This window comes from Rhineura floridana, chromosome 10 (genome assembly GCF_030035675.1).
Source record: "Rhineura floridana isolate rRhiFlo1 chromosome 10, rRhiFlo1.hap2, whole genome shotgun sequence".
NCBI lineage: Eukaryota > Metazoa > Chordata > Lepidosauria > Squamata > Rhineuridae > Rhineura > Rhineura floridana.
In genome coordinates, this window is record NC_084489.1 from 64,804,598 (window position 1) to 64,816,621 (window position 12,024).

The 12,024-nt window shown below is 39.3% G+C and overlaps 1 protein-coding gene across 11 annotated transcripts in view; it reads right to left on the minus strand.

The window, feature by feature from the left end:
- Positions 1-12,024, minus strand: part of ODAD2 (outer dynein arm docking complex subunit 2) — a 114,532-nt gene that overhangs the window by 57,840 nt on the left and 44,668 nt on the right. For all 11 annotated transcript variants that reach the window (XM_061587165.1, XM_061587168.1, XM_061587169.1 and 8 more), the window contains 5 exons: positions 6,938-7,084; positions 5,366-5,575; positions 4,338-4,574; positions 2,587-2,697; positions 718-872 (listed from right to left, as the gene is read on the minus strand). In XM_061587165.1, coding sequence (XP_061443149.1) covers positions 718-872; positions 2,587-2,697; positions 4,338-4,574; positions 5,366-5,575; positions 6,938-7,084 — 860 coding nt within the window. The remainder of the gene's footprint in view (positions 1-717; positions 873-2,586; positions 2,698-4,337; positions 4,575-5,365; positions 5,576-6,937; positions 7,085-12,024) is intronic.

Here is a 12,024-nt window from a genome sequence, read left to right on the forward strand (position 1 = left end):
AAAGGGCCTTTTCCGTGTGGTGGTGACTCAATATGGAATCCTCTCTCTCTGGAAATGCTACTGGTGCTGATGCTTCTGTCATTTTGGCATCAGGTAAAGACACCTGTTCCCCTGGGTCTTTGCTGAATGCCAGTATTCATGTGCTGCTGCAATTGAGAAACACATGGGTGGCTCCATGGTTGTTTCTTTAGGCTGGTTATTTTAAGGATTTGTTGTTTTTTACCTGCTCTTTTAATTACTCTGGCATCATAAGATAATGGGTGTGCAAAAATATCTTTAATAAATAAAATACCATAAGATTACTGTCATAATTCTTTCAAGTATATGTCTACATTCATGAAGGTTAGCAGCTTCTTTTGACATAATAGGACAAGCCAGCATTCTCATAAATCTAGGGTGACAAAATGGGCTGCGCAAATTATTTTAGAGAACGACATGCTGGCCTATACTTAGATTATTAGGTTGCCAAATATGTCAATCAATATTTTAGCACGATGACTGGATTTCAGCATGATAACTAGAACTAGACTGAACATCGGCTGGCTTTGCATGGCTAATTTCATTGTGAACATGAATGCACATTTGCAGCATCTAAAGGTAACTTTTGATAACTCATAGAGCTGTTAAATCTTGCTTGCTTGTTTAGATGCTTGTTTTTGTCACTATATTAGAAGATGCTAAATGATACATTTGAAAATTTTAAAATATTATCCATACTTTGTCACATTTTCTTTGCTGATTGCACATTTCCAGATTGCTCCTGTCACTGCTGCCAGAAGTTCTTTATTTCCAGAATTAGCAAGCAATGTAGCAAGAGGCTTTAGACCTCCATGCTGTCTAACAAGGTCACGTGTTTCCTGATCTTCAGCACACTATGTAAAAATAAAAAAATAAAAATTATAAGCATACATAGCAGAGGCCTATAAAACAGACTTACACACTGAAAATAATGGGAACAATCCAGAGAAAAGGTAAATGCTTAAGTCTATTTAAAATAAATGGGATTTAAGCACATTTAGCTTCACACACACTTCAATGTGAATATGCTACTCCAGTGCAAGTAGGTTTCTCCAATAATGTCAGTGTTAGTGGCTCTGCTATACACATAATGGATCTGTCTTTGACACCGACGCCAATCAGGAAGCCCTTCTCATGAAGAGACTTTGTGGAGACAGATTTCAGAATCTTGGATCAGATTAACAATTAAATATTAGAGTGATGAATTAGGGAGCAGTCCTAACTCCCTTTCCCCCCACCCAATGGGGCTTTACCTACTAGTGGGGCCACTGCAGCAGCTGTAGCCCTGCCATGCATGAAGGCTGGGGCTGAAGGGGAAGCATGGCAGATGGCTGCACCAACCTACAACTGGTGCAGAAACTGGGCCTGAATCGGACCCAATGCATTCACATAATGGCAGCAGGGCTGGCTCAGGATCCAATGACTCAGCCCTACCTTCTTCATATCCTCAAAAAGCCCTGCTTTGGAAGTTCTGCCCACACATTCGGCGCATTTCAGTGCTTCCGGCCCCCTGCATGTTAGGTGGGCAGAAAGGGGAGCTTTGCACCAGCCTCCACCCAACCCAACCCCCCCAGCTCATCACAAAGGGGGTTTAAATTACTCTGTACATTTCTTAGTTGTATCATTGAAATCACAAGGCTATACTTATTTTAGATGCATTGTAACAGTTGTGACTAAGGGATCTAATACAGTTGGCAATATCTTAGAAAGCAGGGTTAATCCATAGAAGTTTAAGCATGCCACGAACTGTCATGAGTCCCGCAGTTCCAACAGCTTCTGGACTGGAATAGCAGTGCTTGACAGAGGAGAGGAGGAGGCAGTAGCAGCAGAGAGGATGAGTCAGTGCAGGGGGGGGAATGAGGACCCAGTTTCTTTGCCTCAGGTTGTTAGGGATGGGCCTACTAGGTACCGAGGGAGATGCTGACTGGGTTAGAGAGGCAGCAGTGGAGGAGGAGTTGGTGCCCAGGGGGCAGATCACTGTTATGTCACCAATGATTCAGCTACTGCTGGCATGAGCAGTTCACCCTTCTCCTTGCCAAATTGCCCACCTCTGAGCAGAGACTTCCTGTGCAGAATGAGAATCCTGCGAATGAGCTTGCCATGCCTTGACCTTTTACAGCTAGGCGGGAATGGTGAGATTTGTTGGGACATCTTTGTTGATACTGTCCAGTCTTGAACCCCAGATCCTGTTCTTAAGACTCTTGATTTGTGATCCCGGTAATCTGAAACTTCCGCTAAATCTATATTGAGTTTTCCTGAAAAAAATCTCTCTGTTTCTTGAAAGAGAAGCCTTTGCTGTGGTATTTTGAGATGGTAGCCAGGACAATTGCTTACTATTCTTTATAGATCCTTCCACTTTTGGTGAAGTAATCATATACATACTTCACCAACAGCACAGAGAGTTTATAAACTCATGTGAGCTGTGTGGAATTTTTCAGACTTCTTTGTATGGAAGGAGGATACAACTACATCCCCTCACTCCCTCTCCACATAACTGCCCAACCTGTGCAATATTATTACAGGAAATAATATACAGGAAGCCTCCTCTGGCCTGGAAACCTTCATTACCTTAAAAATGGCACTGGCACAATGCATTTGAAGCTCTTCCTTGTCACTGTTCAGATTTTTCACAAGGTTCTCTATCATCTTCTCATTTTTGATTGCAAGTCTGTAGCTCGGCTACAAATGCGAATTATACATATTAAGTTCCTCCATCACAATCATTGATTAAATGATGTGGCAAACACACAAATGTTAAAACAATTAGAACATTTAAAAACAATTCCAACACAGATGCAGAGTTTAGCATATCTGAATTTTAGCATATTAACAGAAAAATTGCTATCATTCAAAATACAAAGCACTACAGTAGAACTTTGATGGTTCAAGCCATGTTTATGCAGAACCCTTACAGGGACCACCCCCTAGCTTGTGTATAATAAAATTAACAAGGAGAGCCATTTCAAACATGACAGCACACACCACGTGCACAAATATAGGAAGATGCAAAGTAGTCTTAAGCATCATTAAGATGAAAAGTATCAACAACTACTTCAGCACAATACTACATACCTTGGACATAATCCAGCCAAGGTTAAGCACTTTTACGTCCCACTCATTTAAATGGGATAGATTTAAGTATGTGTTTAATATTCCCATCTAAACCAATAAGGCAAGTGCATACTTTTAGTTGTCTTATGCCCCAAGATGCTATGCTGATGTTGCAAATAAGTTATTCTGTCACTGCAATCAACTAACATCAATACTACTGTTCTGCACTGGGATGATGGTTCTTAGAAGGGAGGGTGGTTCTAAAGACTGAAGTGCTGTGGTGCTTCATCTAGCTTATAACAGTGGACTTTTGCATGGTTATACAGCCTGTTGCTGAATTAAAAAAAATGCAGACACACACTGAAGGTTAAAACATTTTTAATGTACAGTAATACCTCAGTTAAGGAACCTTCCAAGAAAGAAGTTCCTTTTAACTAAGGCTTTTTTAAAGGTGAAACTGACCAGTTTTGCTTTGTTATGGATAAACTTTCAGCTTTAACATGAAACTGACTAACTTGAGTCTGTGCTTTGCTATGGATGAACTTTCAAGCCCGTGCCTTTGCTTTAACGTGAAACTGGTCAGCCTGTGTCTTTGCTTTGCTAGGGTGAAACTGATAAACCTGTGCCTTTGCTTTGCATTAAAGAGATCCAATACGATTCGGGGGGGGGAAGGAGTGGGAGTGGGTGGGTGCTGGAAAGGCACCATTTAAAGCCCCTGTTGAAGCTGCTCCCACCATCTATAAGCACATCTAGGAACCTATTCTGATTCTTTCCATGTTATTCCTACCTCTGGTACCAAAGTTTCTGTTAAAGAAGTAATGTCCAGGAACGCATCTACTTTGTTAACTGAGGTATTACTGTATTTGAGTCTGTGCCATAGCACATAGTTTACATGCCCAAGGGCCAATGCTCAATCTCTAGGTAGGACTGGAAAGTACTCTTGTCTTGGAGAGTTGCTGCCATTCACGTTGACAATACTGAGGTGGACCATGGGTCTGACTCAGTATGATACAAGATGTTCCTCTGAATATTGCTAGAAGATGTAATATGCATTTCAGATTTTACTATGTTTCATTATAGTCACTGAAAGAGACACAATTTTGTTCATTATATTACTGAATCAACCTGAGATAAGAGCTATTTGATTAATTGAACCTACTTTGTGAGATATCTGCTAACAGTCGATTATACCATTTAGCATGGTTCGAACTTTTGAAAAGCATTTGTAAACTTTCTGCTTTTCTACCACCTGCAATTTAATCACTTACCTCAGATGCACACTCTTGCAAAGTTCCTACCACAGGTATTAACATGTTGGCATGAGGAGACTTCAGTAATTGAGCCAGCAGGGGGATGCCTCCAGCTTTACGTATTGCGTCTTTATTCCTGGCACTTTTGCTACAGCTCCAGAGTGCCAAAGCCCCACAGCGTGCTACTTCAATTTCTTTTCCTTGAAGTGGAGTGAGATTTGCCGACGCCATCGTTGAACAGTCCAGTAGCCCAACCTGGGAGAAAAGACAGATAGATCACTTATTGTCTATAATGCATGTCAGCAATAAAGGTGACTACAGTGTGCCCCAACCAGAGATTGTTTATGGGTCCTAGAACTACAATGTGTGTAAGAAGTCTCTGCCTGTAACAGCTGTACTATGGATGATTGAAGGAAACATATTCTCACACTGGCATTAGTTTCTGGGACTAATGCAAGAAGCTGGCTATTACCTTTAAAACACTAACAGAGTCTGATAGTTATTGCACCTCTGGGAATGTCTCCACTCTCATGAATGCCCACTGAGATTTTGCAGGAAAGCCTTTTTATATATCCAGCTATCTGAGAGTTGTGTTTAGCGACTGCCTCCAGCAGCCAGCATAGCCTTTTTAAACAGTTAGTCTAAGTCTCTGGAATTCCTTCCCTAAGAAGCTCTGCCTTAGTCCATCTCTCCTTAGTTTTTGGATGCTAAGCAAAGATACTTTTAGCTCATAAGGCATTTAGCATTCATTAGTACATTTGAAGTTATACAAATTCTAATATCCTGTTGCTGTTAGTTTAAATGACGTTTTAGAATTTTAAAATTGTGCTATATTATACTTTTATTATATTGTTTCTTAGAACCTGATTGGCAAAAGGAATTGACGCCTCTACAATATTAAGTGGTCTCTGAACTGGAGCAACTGCGTTTAAATGGAATCGACGATCATGTCACAGAATGTCTCCCTGTTATCAAAATAGCAGAAGATACAATTAAGATAAAAAAATTGATACCAAGACTGATTATTGGTTATCATGTCTGCTTACTAGTCTCTTGATTCCACCATGCTGCCGGACTGTTCTTCGTGCTCGCTTGAATCTGGCCACATTAGCTATGGTTTCGGCTGCCAAACATTTCAAATCTTGGTCTACAGAATCAAGTATCTTAACCATGATTTGTAATCCTCCAAGATCAGCAATTGTACGTCTGATTTGCGGATTCTGGCTAATTTCCTTCAAGATTTTTAATGAGCCAATCTAGTTAGAGAAGAAATTATAAAGTTAAGATTTTAAAAAGTGCATATAGAGTCTGATTACCTGAGTTAAGAACATAAGAAGAGCCTGCTGGATCAGGCCAATGGCCCATCTAGTCCAGCATCCCATTCTCACAGTGGCCAGTCAGATGCCAAGGGGAAGCCTGCAAGCAGGACCTGAGCGCAAGAGCACTCTTCCCTCCTATGGTTTCCAGCAACTGGTATTTATAACCATACTGCCTCTGGCCATGGAGGAAGAGTATAACCATTGTGGCTAGTAACCACTGACAGTCCTATCCTCCACGTATTTGTCTAATCCTCCTTTAAAGCCATCCAATTTGTGGCCATCACTGCCTCCTGTGGGAGCGGATTCCCTAGCTTAACTGTGCACTACACGAAGTACTTTCTTTTGTCTGTTCTGAATCTTCAAAAATTCAGCATCACTGGATATCCACAAATTTTAGTGTTACGGAGAAGAAGAAAAACCTTTCTCTATCCACTTTCTCCACACCAAGCATAATGTTATACACTTCTATTGTGTTACCTTGTTAAAATACTGTGAGGACTGTTCATCATGTTATGATGTGGGAAGTCGGACAGCTGCATGGGAAAGAAGTTAAAATCTTGGGTGACAGGCCTCTCTCTCTTTTTAATGAAGTTGTCCCCAGAATGGATGGAAAAGAAGTGCTATGCAACAATTGCCTTCTGAGTCCTACATCTGAGCCAACAGATGGTAGGCAAAGCCCCTTAGAAGAATGAGTGGAGATTGTCACATACCAGCAAATTTAGGTTGTACAACTATTATTGATTGGGAGGCCTTGTGACACAAACCTGCTTCCCCAAAAGATTAGACTTTTTGCGATAAAGGAAATGATGGGGAAATGCATTGGAAAGTGTGGGTAACAAGTGCTTTGACGTAGTGTCATCTAACCACCCCGCAAACCAATGAGAATGAATGGTCATTAAACAAGCATCTTAGGAGTCTGTGAAGCAGAAAGGGAGATGGCTATGCACCAGAAAACCACTACTTCACCAGCATTTTGAAACTTCAGCTGAGCTAAGCATGACGACTGTAGCTAACATTCCAGTTTATTATTTTTCACTTTAAAAGGGATTCAGCTTCACAAAGGTTAGAAAAAAATCAAGTGGGGCTGAGAACTGTTCTGAAGTTTGGAGTTGTTTTATTTTCTTATCTTTTTTCCTCATTGTTTTATGTATTAAGAGCAATCCTGGTCTTTAGTTTGCATTATGAATAAGAGACCCAGAGCTAACTGGAAAGTGTCTATCCTGGAAGTCAGTATACAACTGCTAGGTGACAGCTACTAGAATCCATATCGAGCACAATTAGTCTGACAATTTAACCTACCTTACATTTGATTTCTTCAGTATCAAGCAAATTAATTAGCACTTCAAGGCCCCCAACATCTCTAATTGCCAACTGACAAGTTTCTTGCGACAAGTTGAAATCTCTCATTGAACACAGGGCAATGACTGTTGCTGTCTGGTTGCCGGCCTACAAAATGAAATAATTCACAATGTAGGGTAAAATACAACTGTTTACTGTGCAAACATTCTGACAAAGAAAACACATAGATAGAAAGGAGACAGTGTAATGCACGCACACAAAATGAAACACTGCAACATCCATATTGTAACTTTCTTGTAAGAACCTGTTAATTCATTGCTGATTACACAGTATTACCAATTTTATTATGTATTTATTACTGCACTGATTACTGACCGAAGTCCTCTGGGCAGTTTACACAAATAAAAAAGTGTATGTATATCATACAAACCATAAAACGATCTCAATGTGAATAACATAAAAATATAAAACCAGCAAAACATTATCAAGCACACACACACACACACACCACACCAAAACAAATTAGCATAATACTAAAGAACAACCTAAAACCAGCATGAAGAAACCAATTTGCACAGATCTAAAAGCATTAAGACATTTGAAATTAAGTCCTGGGAGAAAGTCTACATCTGGCACTAAGATAACTATAACATGGGTCTTTCTGAGGAAAGTATTCCATAATTAGGGCACCTCCTCTGAGGTACAAGTATTTCAAAGAGCAGTCTATTCAATTAATGGCATACCTAAATCCAGACTGTACTTTCCTATCACATGCGATATTGTTACCTATTATATTATGGTTGACATACATTATTTATATTCAATAAGATTACAGTCCCAATCTTCCCGATGGCCGGTTGGTGGTGTTAGGATGATGTGCAGTCATCTCTCTGTCGGCCTCTGCCAATGGAGAGAAGTACCATTATATGGGGGCTCTGCTGCGGCAGAGGCCTGGACTCCACCCAAGTGGGCTTGAGGTAGCCATCAGAAAGCCCTGGAATGGGGCATTTCAGGTTGGGTTGGATCTATGAGATCCAAAGCCCTATGGACCCCAAGAAAGGCTTGATCCATGGCGCTTCAGCAGCAGCAACCTGGAGCATTTGCAGCAAAAAAGGAGGAGGAAGTACCCCTCTTTTGCCCTGGAAGGCAAGTGGTGGATATTGTGAAGGATCCACTGTTCCATACCCATCTGGCCCCTCTTAGGATTCCTTTGTAAATATTTTAAATACAAACTACTTATTCACCCACAATACATCTCAAGTAAAACAGCATAGGAAAATATACCTTATTTTGTTTTTTCTCTTGCAAAATTGCTTACACAGTTTAATATAGATTTGTTTAAATAGCAAAATCACAATGAAATATTTTTCATATGCTCTCACACGTTAGTTCTATAGCATAACCATTACTACTGGTGGCCACAACAATTATTTTTTTCTGTCTAGTAGTTATTACAGAAAGTTTTCAAGGATAGCTTTTAACAAACATGGAAAGGCTTAGTTTTGTATTAAGTGTACACAAAAGCTGCATCATGTTGTTACAGCCTTTGAAATCGGATAAAGTATGTTGGATGCAAAATAAATTCTACTGGCATTGCAATAATCACTTTCAAAGCTTTAAATTAAAGGCAGATTTCATTTATAAAAGCCTAGCCCTTCTTATAGGATAGTTCAGCATAAATATCTACAAATTTAAATAAAAATAGAATATTAATTCTATAAAGAATGTGTGCCATGCTCACAGAGAAAACATTTTCTAACCAATCTCTGAAGTTCAGCATTAAGGCAAATGACAGTTAGCTGTAAATAAAGAAAACCATCTTTCTGAAACAAGATATATAAAGTTCTTACATTTTATTTTTCAGTGGGTTTAAAGGAACAATAACAATTTCAATATTACACAATACAAAACATGTAGAGAGGTGTTTACCAAACCGCATACATTAGTAAATACAAAAATTAAAAATATGAAACACAAAATTTCTTATGGATAAGCCAAAGTAAGGAGAATAATGGAAAAGATGCCTCTGTTACTCCTGATAGAAATTTCTCAGTTGGTTAGCACAATGGGTCTAGTTCACAAACTCCACAGGCTCCTTGGAGTCCATATGGCTCTTGTAGAATTCAATTCTGAACATCCTCTTCTACAAAGATCCCATCCAAAAGAGAAGTGAATGTCTCAGTCCCTGCATATACTCCTCATTCTACTACTTCCGGGGCAAAATAAGTTCTGTTAACTAAATGACAGCTTTTGCTAGAGAGACTGTAAAAAGGGACTCCCAGCATACAAGTATAGATGCAGGAATATATTACAAGCGTTGTATCTGCTTGACTATACCTGCCACATTTTGAAAACCCAAGAGAAAAACAGATGTTCCTCTGCCCCTTGGCATTTGACTCATTTTGAAACTAAAGCCAACTTCCACCCCTATCCCAATACCAATATTATAACACTTGCATCCATTCATATTATATCCTCCAAAGCACATTTATTATCAACACGCTTTAAAACATGCATTTAAGTTTTTAGACACAATTTTAAAAGCTAGTTGCAAGGCCATAGATGTGAGCAATCTAACACAGTGTTGTTGGGGTCTTGGTTTTTTTTGCCAGGGACGGGATGTCTAGCAGTTTAGATCTAGCAACCATTATCTTAATTAACTAACAAAGTACCGGAGATCTGTCTCCTAAAAGACTCTGCTCTCATCATATACCTCAAGTTCCATGAGGGCTGAGCTTACTATATCAAATCAAAGCATGTGTGTATTTAAATTAAATTGTGTTGCAAAGTACAGGTTTATTTCTTTGAATTTTGCTGTATGTCCAACTTTTATTTAAGCAGGTGTACTAATTATTATTATTACATTTATGAATCTATTTTTACATGTGGCTCAAGGCAATTTACAAACATGCAATAAAACAGCTAAAATAATTTTAAAAATACAAAACAACTACAACTGAAGACAGGTTTTAAAACAATAAAAAATGAACAGTAAAGGTGATATGTGATTGCACTACTTTTTGGAGTGAAGGTATAAGTATCCCAGTATGGTCTTAGTGCAGGTTTTTTTTAAAAGAATGTGTTTCTAAATGTTCATTTTCTGTTCCAACTTTTCATTCTATTTTACAGAACACAGGTCAAGCTGCAACTTGTTAAGAGATGAGTTATGGACGAGTATAACTGAGTTATGGAATAATTCCTTGCCCCATTTCCTGAATCCTTTGGAGTTTTTGGGCTATAGCCTGGCAGTGAATAAAACATACAGATTAAAATAACCAGGACCAGTGGAAAATCATGACCATGATAAAAATCACAGATTCCATAATGTTCACATTACATGTCTGTTGTGCATGGAAAATGACTATTGTTTAAGAGCTAATTAAGCATTGACACCGTCAGGCCTGGTATGTCTCAATAGCAAGTGAGTACATGCAATAAAATTCAGATTAAAACTGATACCAGGTTTTCTGGTAACAAAACAAAAATTTAAAAAATCACAACACAGAAAGAACCATTCTTTCCCAGAGTGGATTCAGAACACAGCACTGGGCTGTTGTTTATGCCTCTGCTATATGACTTCCTGACCTTTTCATTTTGCGCAGTGTACAAACTGTACACTGAAGGAGACTAAACATAACCTGCTAGAGAGAATTTATTTATCTACCTATGGATTGTACTGTTGTCTTTCCCTACTGGAAGCCAAGAGATGGACTTGGCAAAAGTAAAAGAACAGAAGCAGCATGGAAAGATGAGGGAGACTGACGGAGGCAATGCACCTATCATTCCTATTATAGGTTCTCAGTGAAGACTCTAGAGCTCAATGGACAGCAGGCTGCTTCTAAATGCTTTACAAACAGCAATAGGTTGGATTGCTTCGTAGTTCATCTCATTCTGACATGGTGAGGAACCTACCACTATGTATTTCTGATGTAACCGTCATTGGTCAGTTAAACACCCCATTTTAGCTTTAATACATTTAAGAAAGGTACTTGGAAGACTGAGCAACAGATACCTTAAAGTCATCTTTTTGAGGTTCAAACTACACATTACATGCAGACGTTTTTAACTGTAGTCTGAAGTTGCCTGAGAGAGAGAGAGAGAGAGAGAGAGAGAGAGAGAGAGAGAGAGAGAGAGAGAGAGAGGCAGCACTTCTCAACCTCAAATCATACACACAGCAGGAGACACCCCACCATCACCACCTGGGCTTAGATACATGCATCTAAAACCTCACAGGAAGAAAAGCTGCTCTGAGGGAGTAAAACGCCTGTATATTTTCCCCCTTTTATTTGAATCTCCATAACCTGGTTTACACAGCCAACATTCACAGGAAACCAATTTTGGGAAAAATAAAAAAGATATGGTCATGCTGTTTCCCTCTTTGTTTCAGTTTGCTTCCCATGGCTTGCCAGTTTTAATCTCACAATGAGAATTAGAGAGCATTAGAGAAGAAGATGGGTGCCTAGACTGGCCATGGGTTTTAGGGCAAACAATTTTAAGTGTACTTTTTTAAAGTCTAAATAAGTGTATTTTTTAATATGTGCCTTTTTGCCAGTCCACAAATGTGTGGTGGCTGGCATGTTGCATACCATAAGAGCCCTTTATAAACCAATGGTAGGGAGACATAAGGCTTGTGGGATCTACTTATTTTTCACTTGAGCCCACCAACTGGAGCCTAAGCAACATAGGGGCTTAGGAAGATGGATACAGAAATATGGAAAAAGGAAAGTGAACTTCAGTCATCTTACTTCCTGCCCTTTCATGGCTGAAGCTACCCTATAAGTCTGTTAATTTTTTATATATACTAATTTGCTGTTTATTTGATTCATGGGACAGTGTTGATTATGATAGGAAGAAAGATGGTCATTCTGCAAGCAACGGGCTGTCCAGTGATGTGCCCTAGCTCCTTGCTGTTTAAGAACATATCTATAGCCAACAGATATTTCTATCAAACTTTAAAAGGCAGGGAAATTGGGCAGCTATAGTGAATGCACCAGGGGAGCAGGAGACCTCACCTCCTCTCTGAGATATTGTACTGCCCTACACATTTGTAAAAATGCAAACACAATTTGAGTTGGTCTTTCACAGTC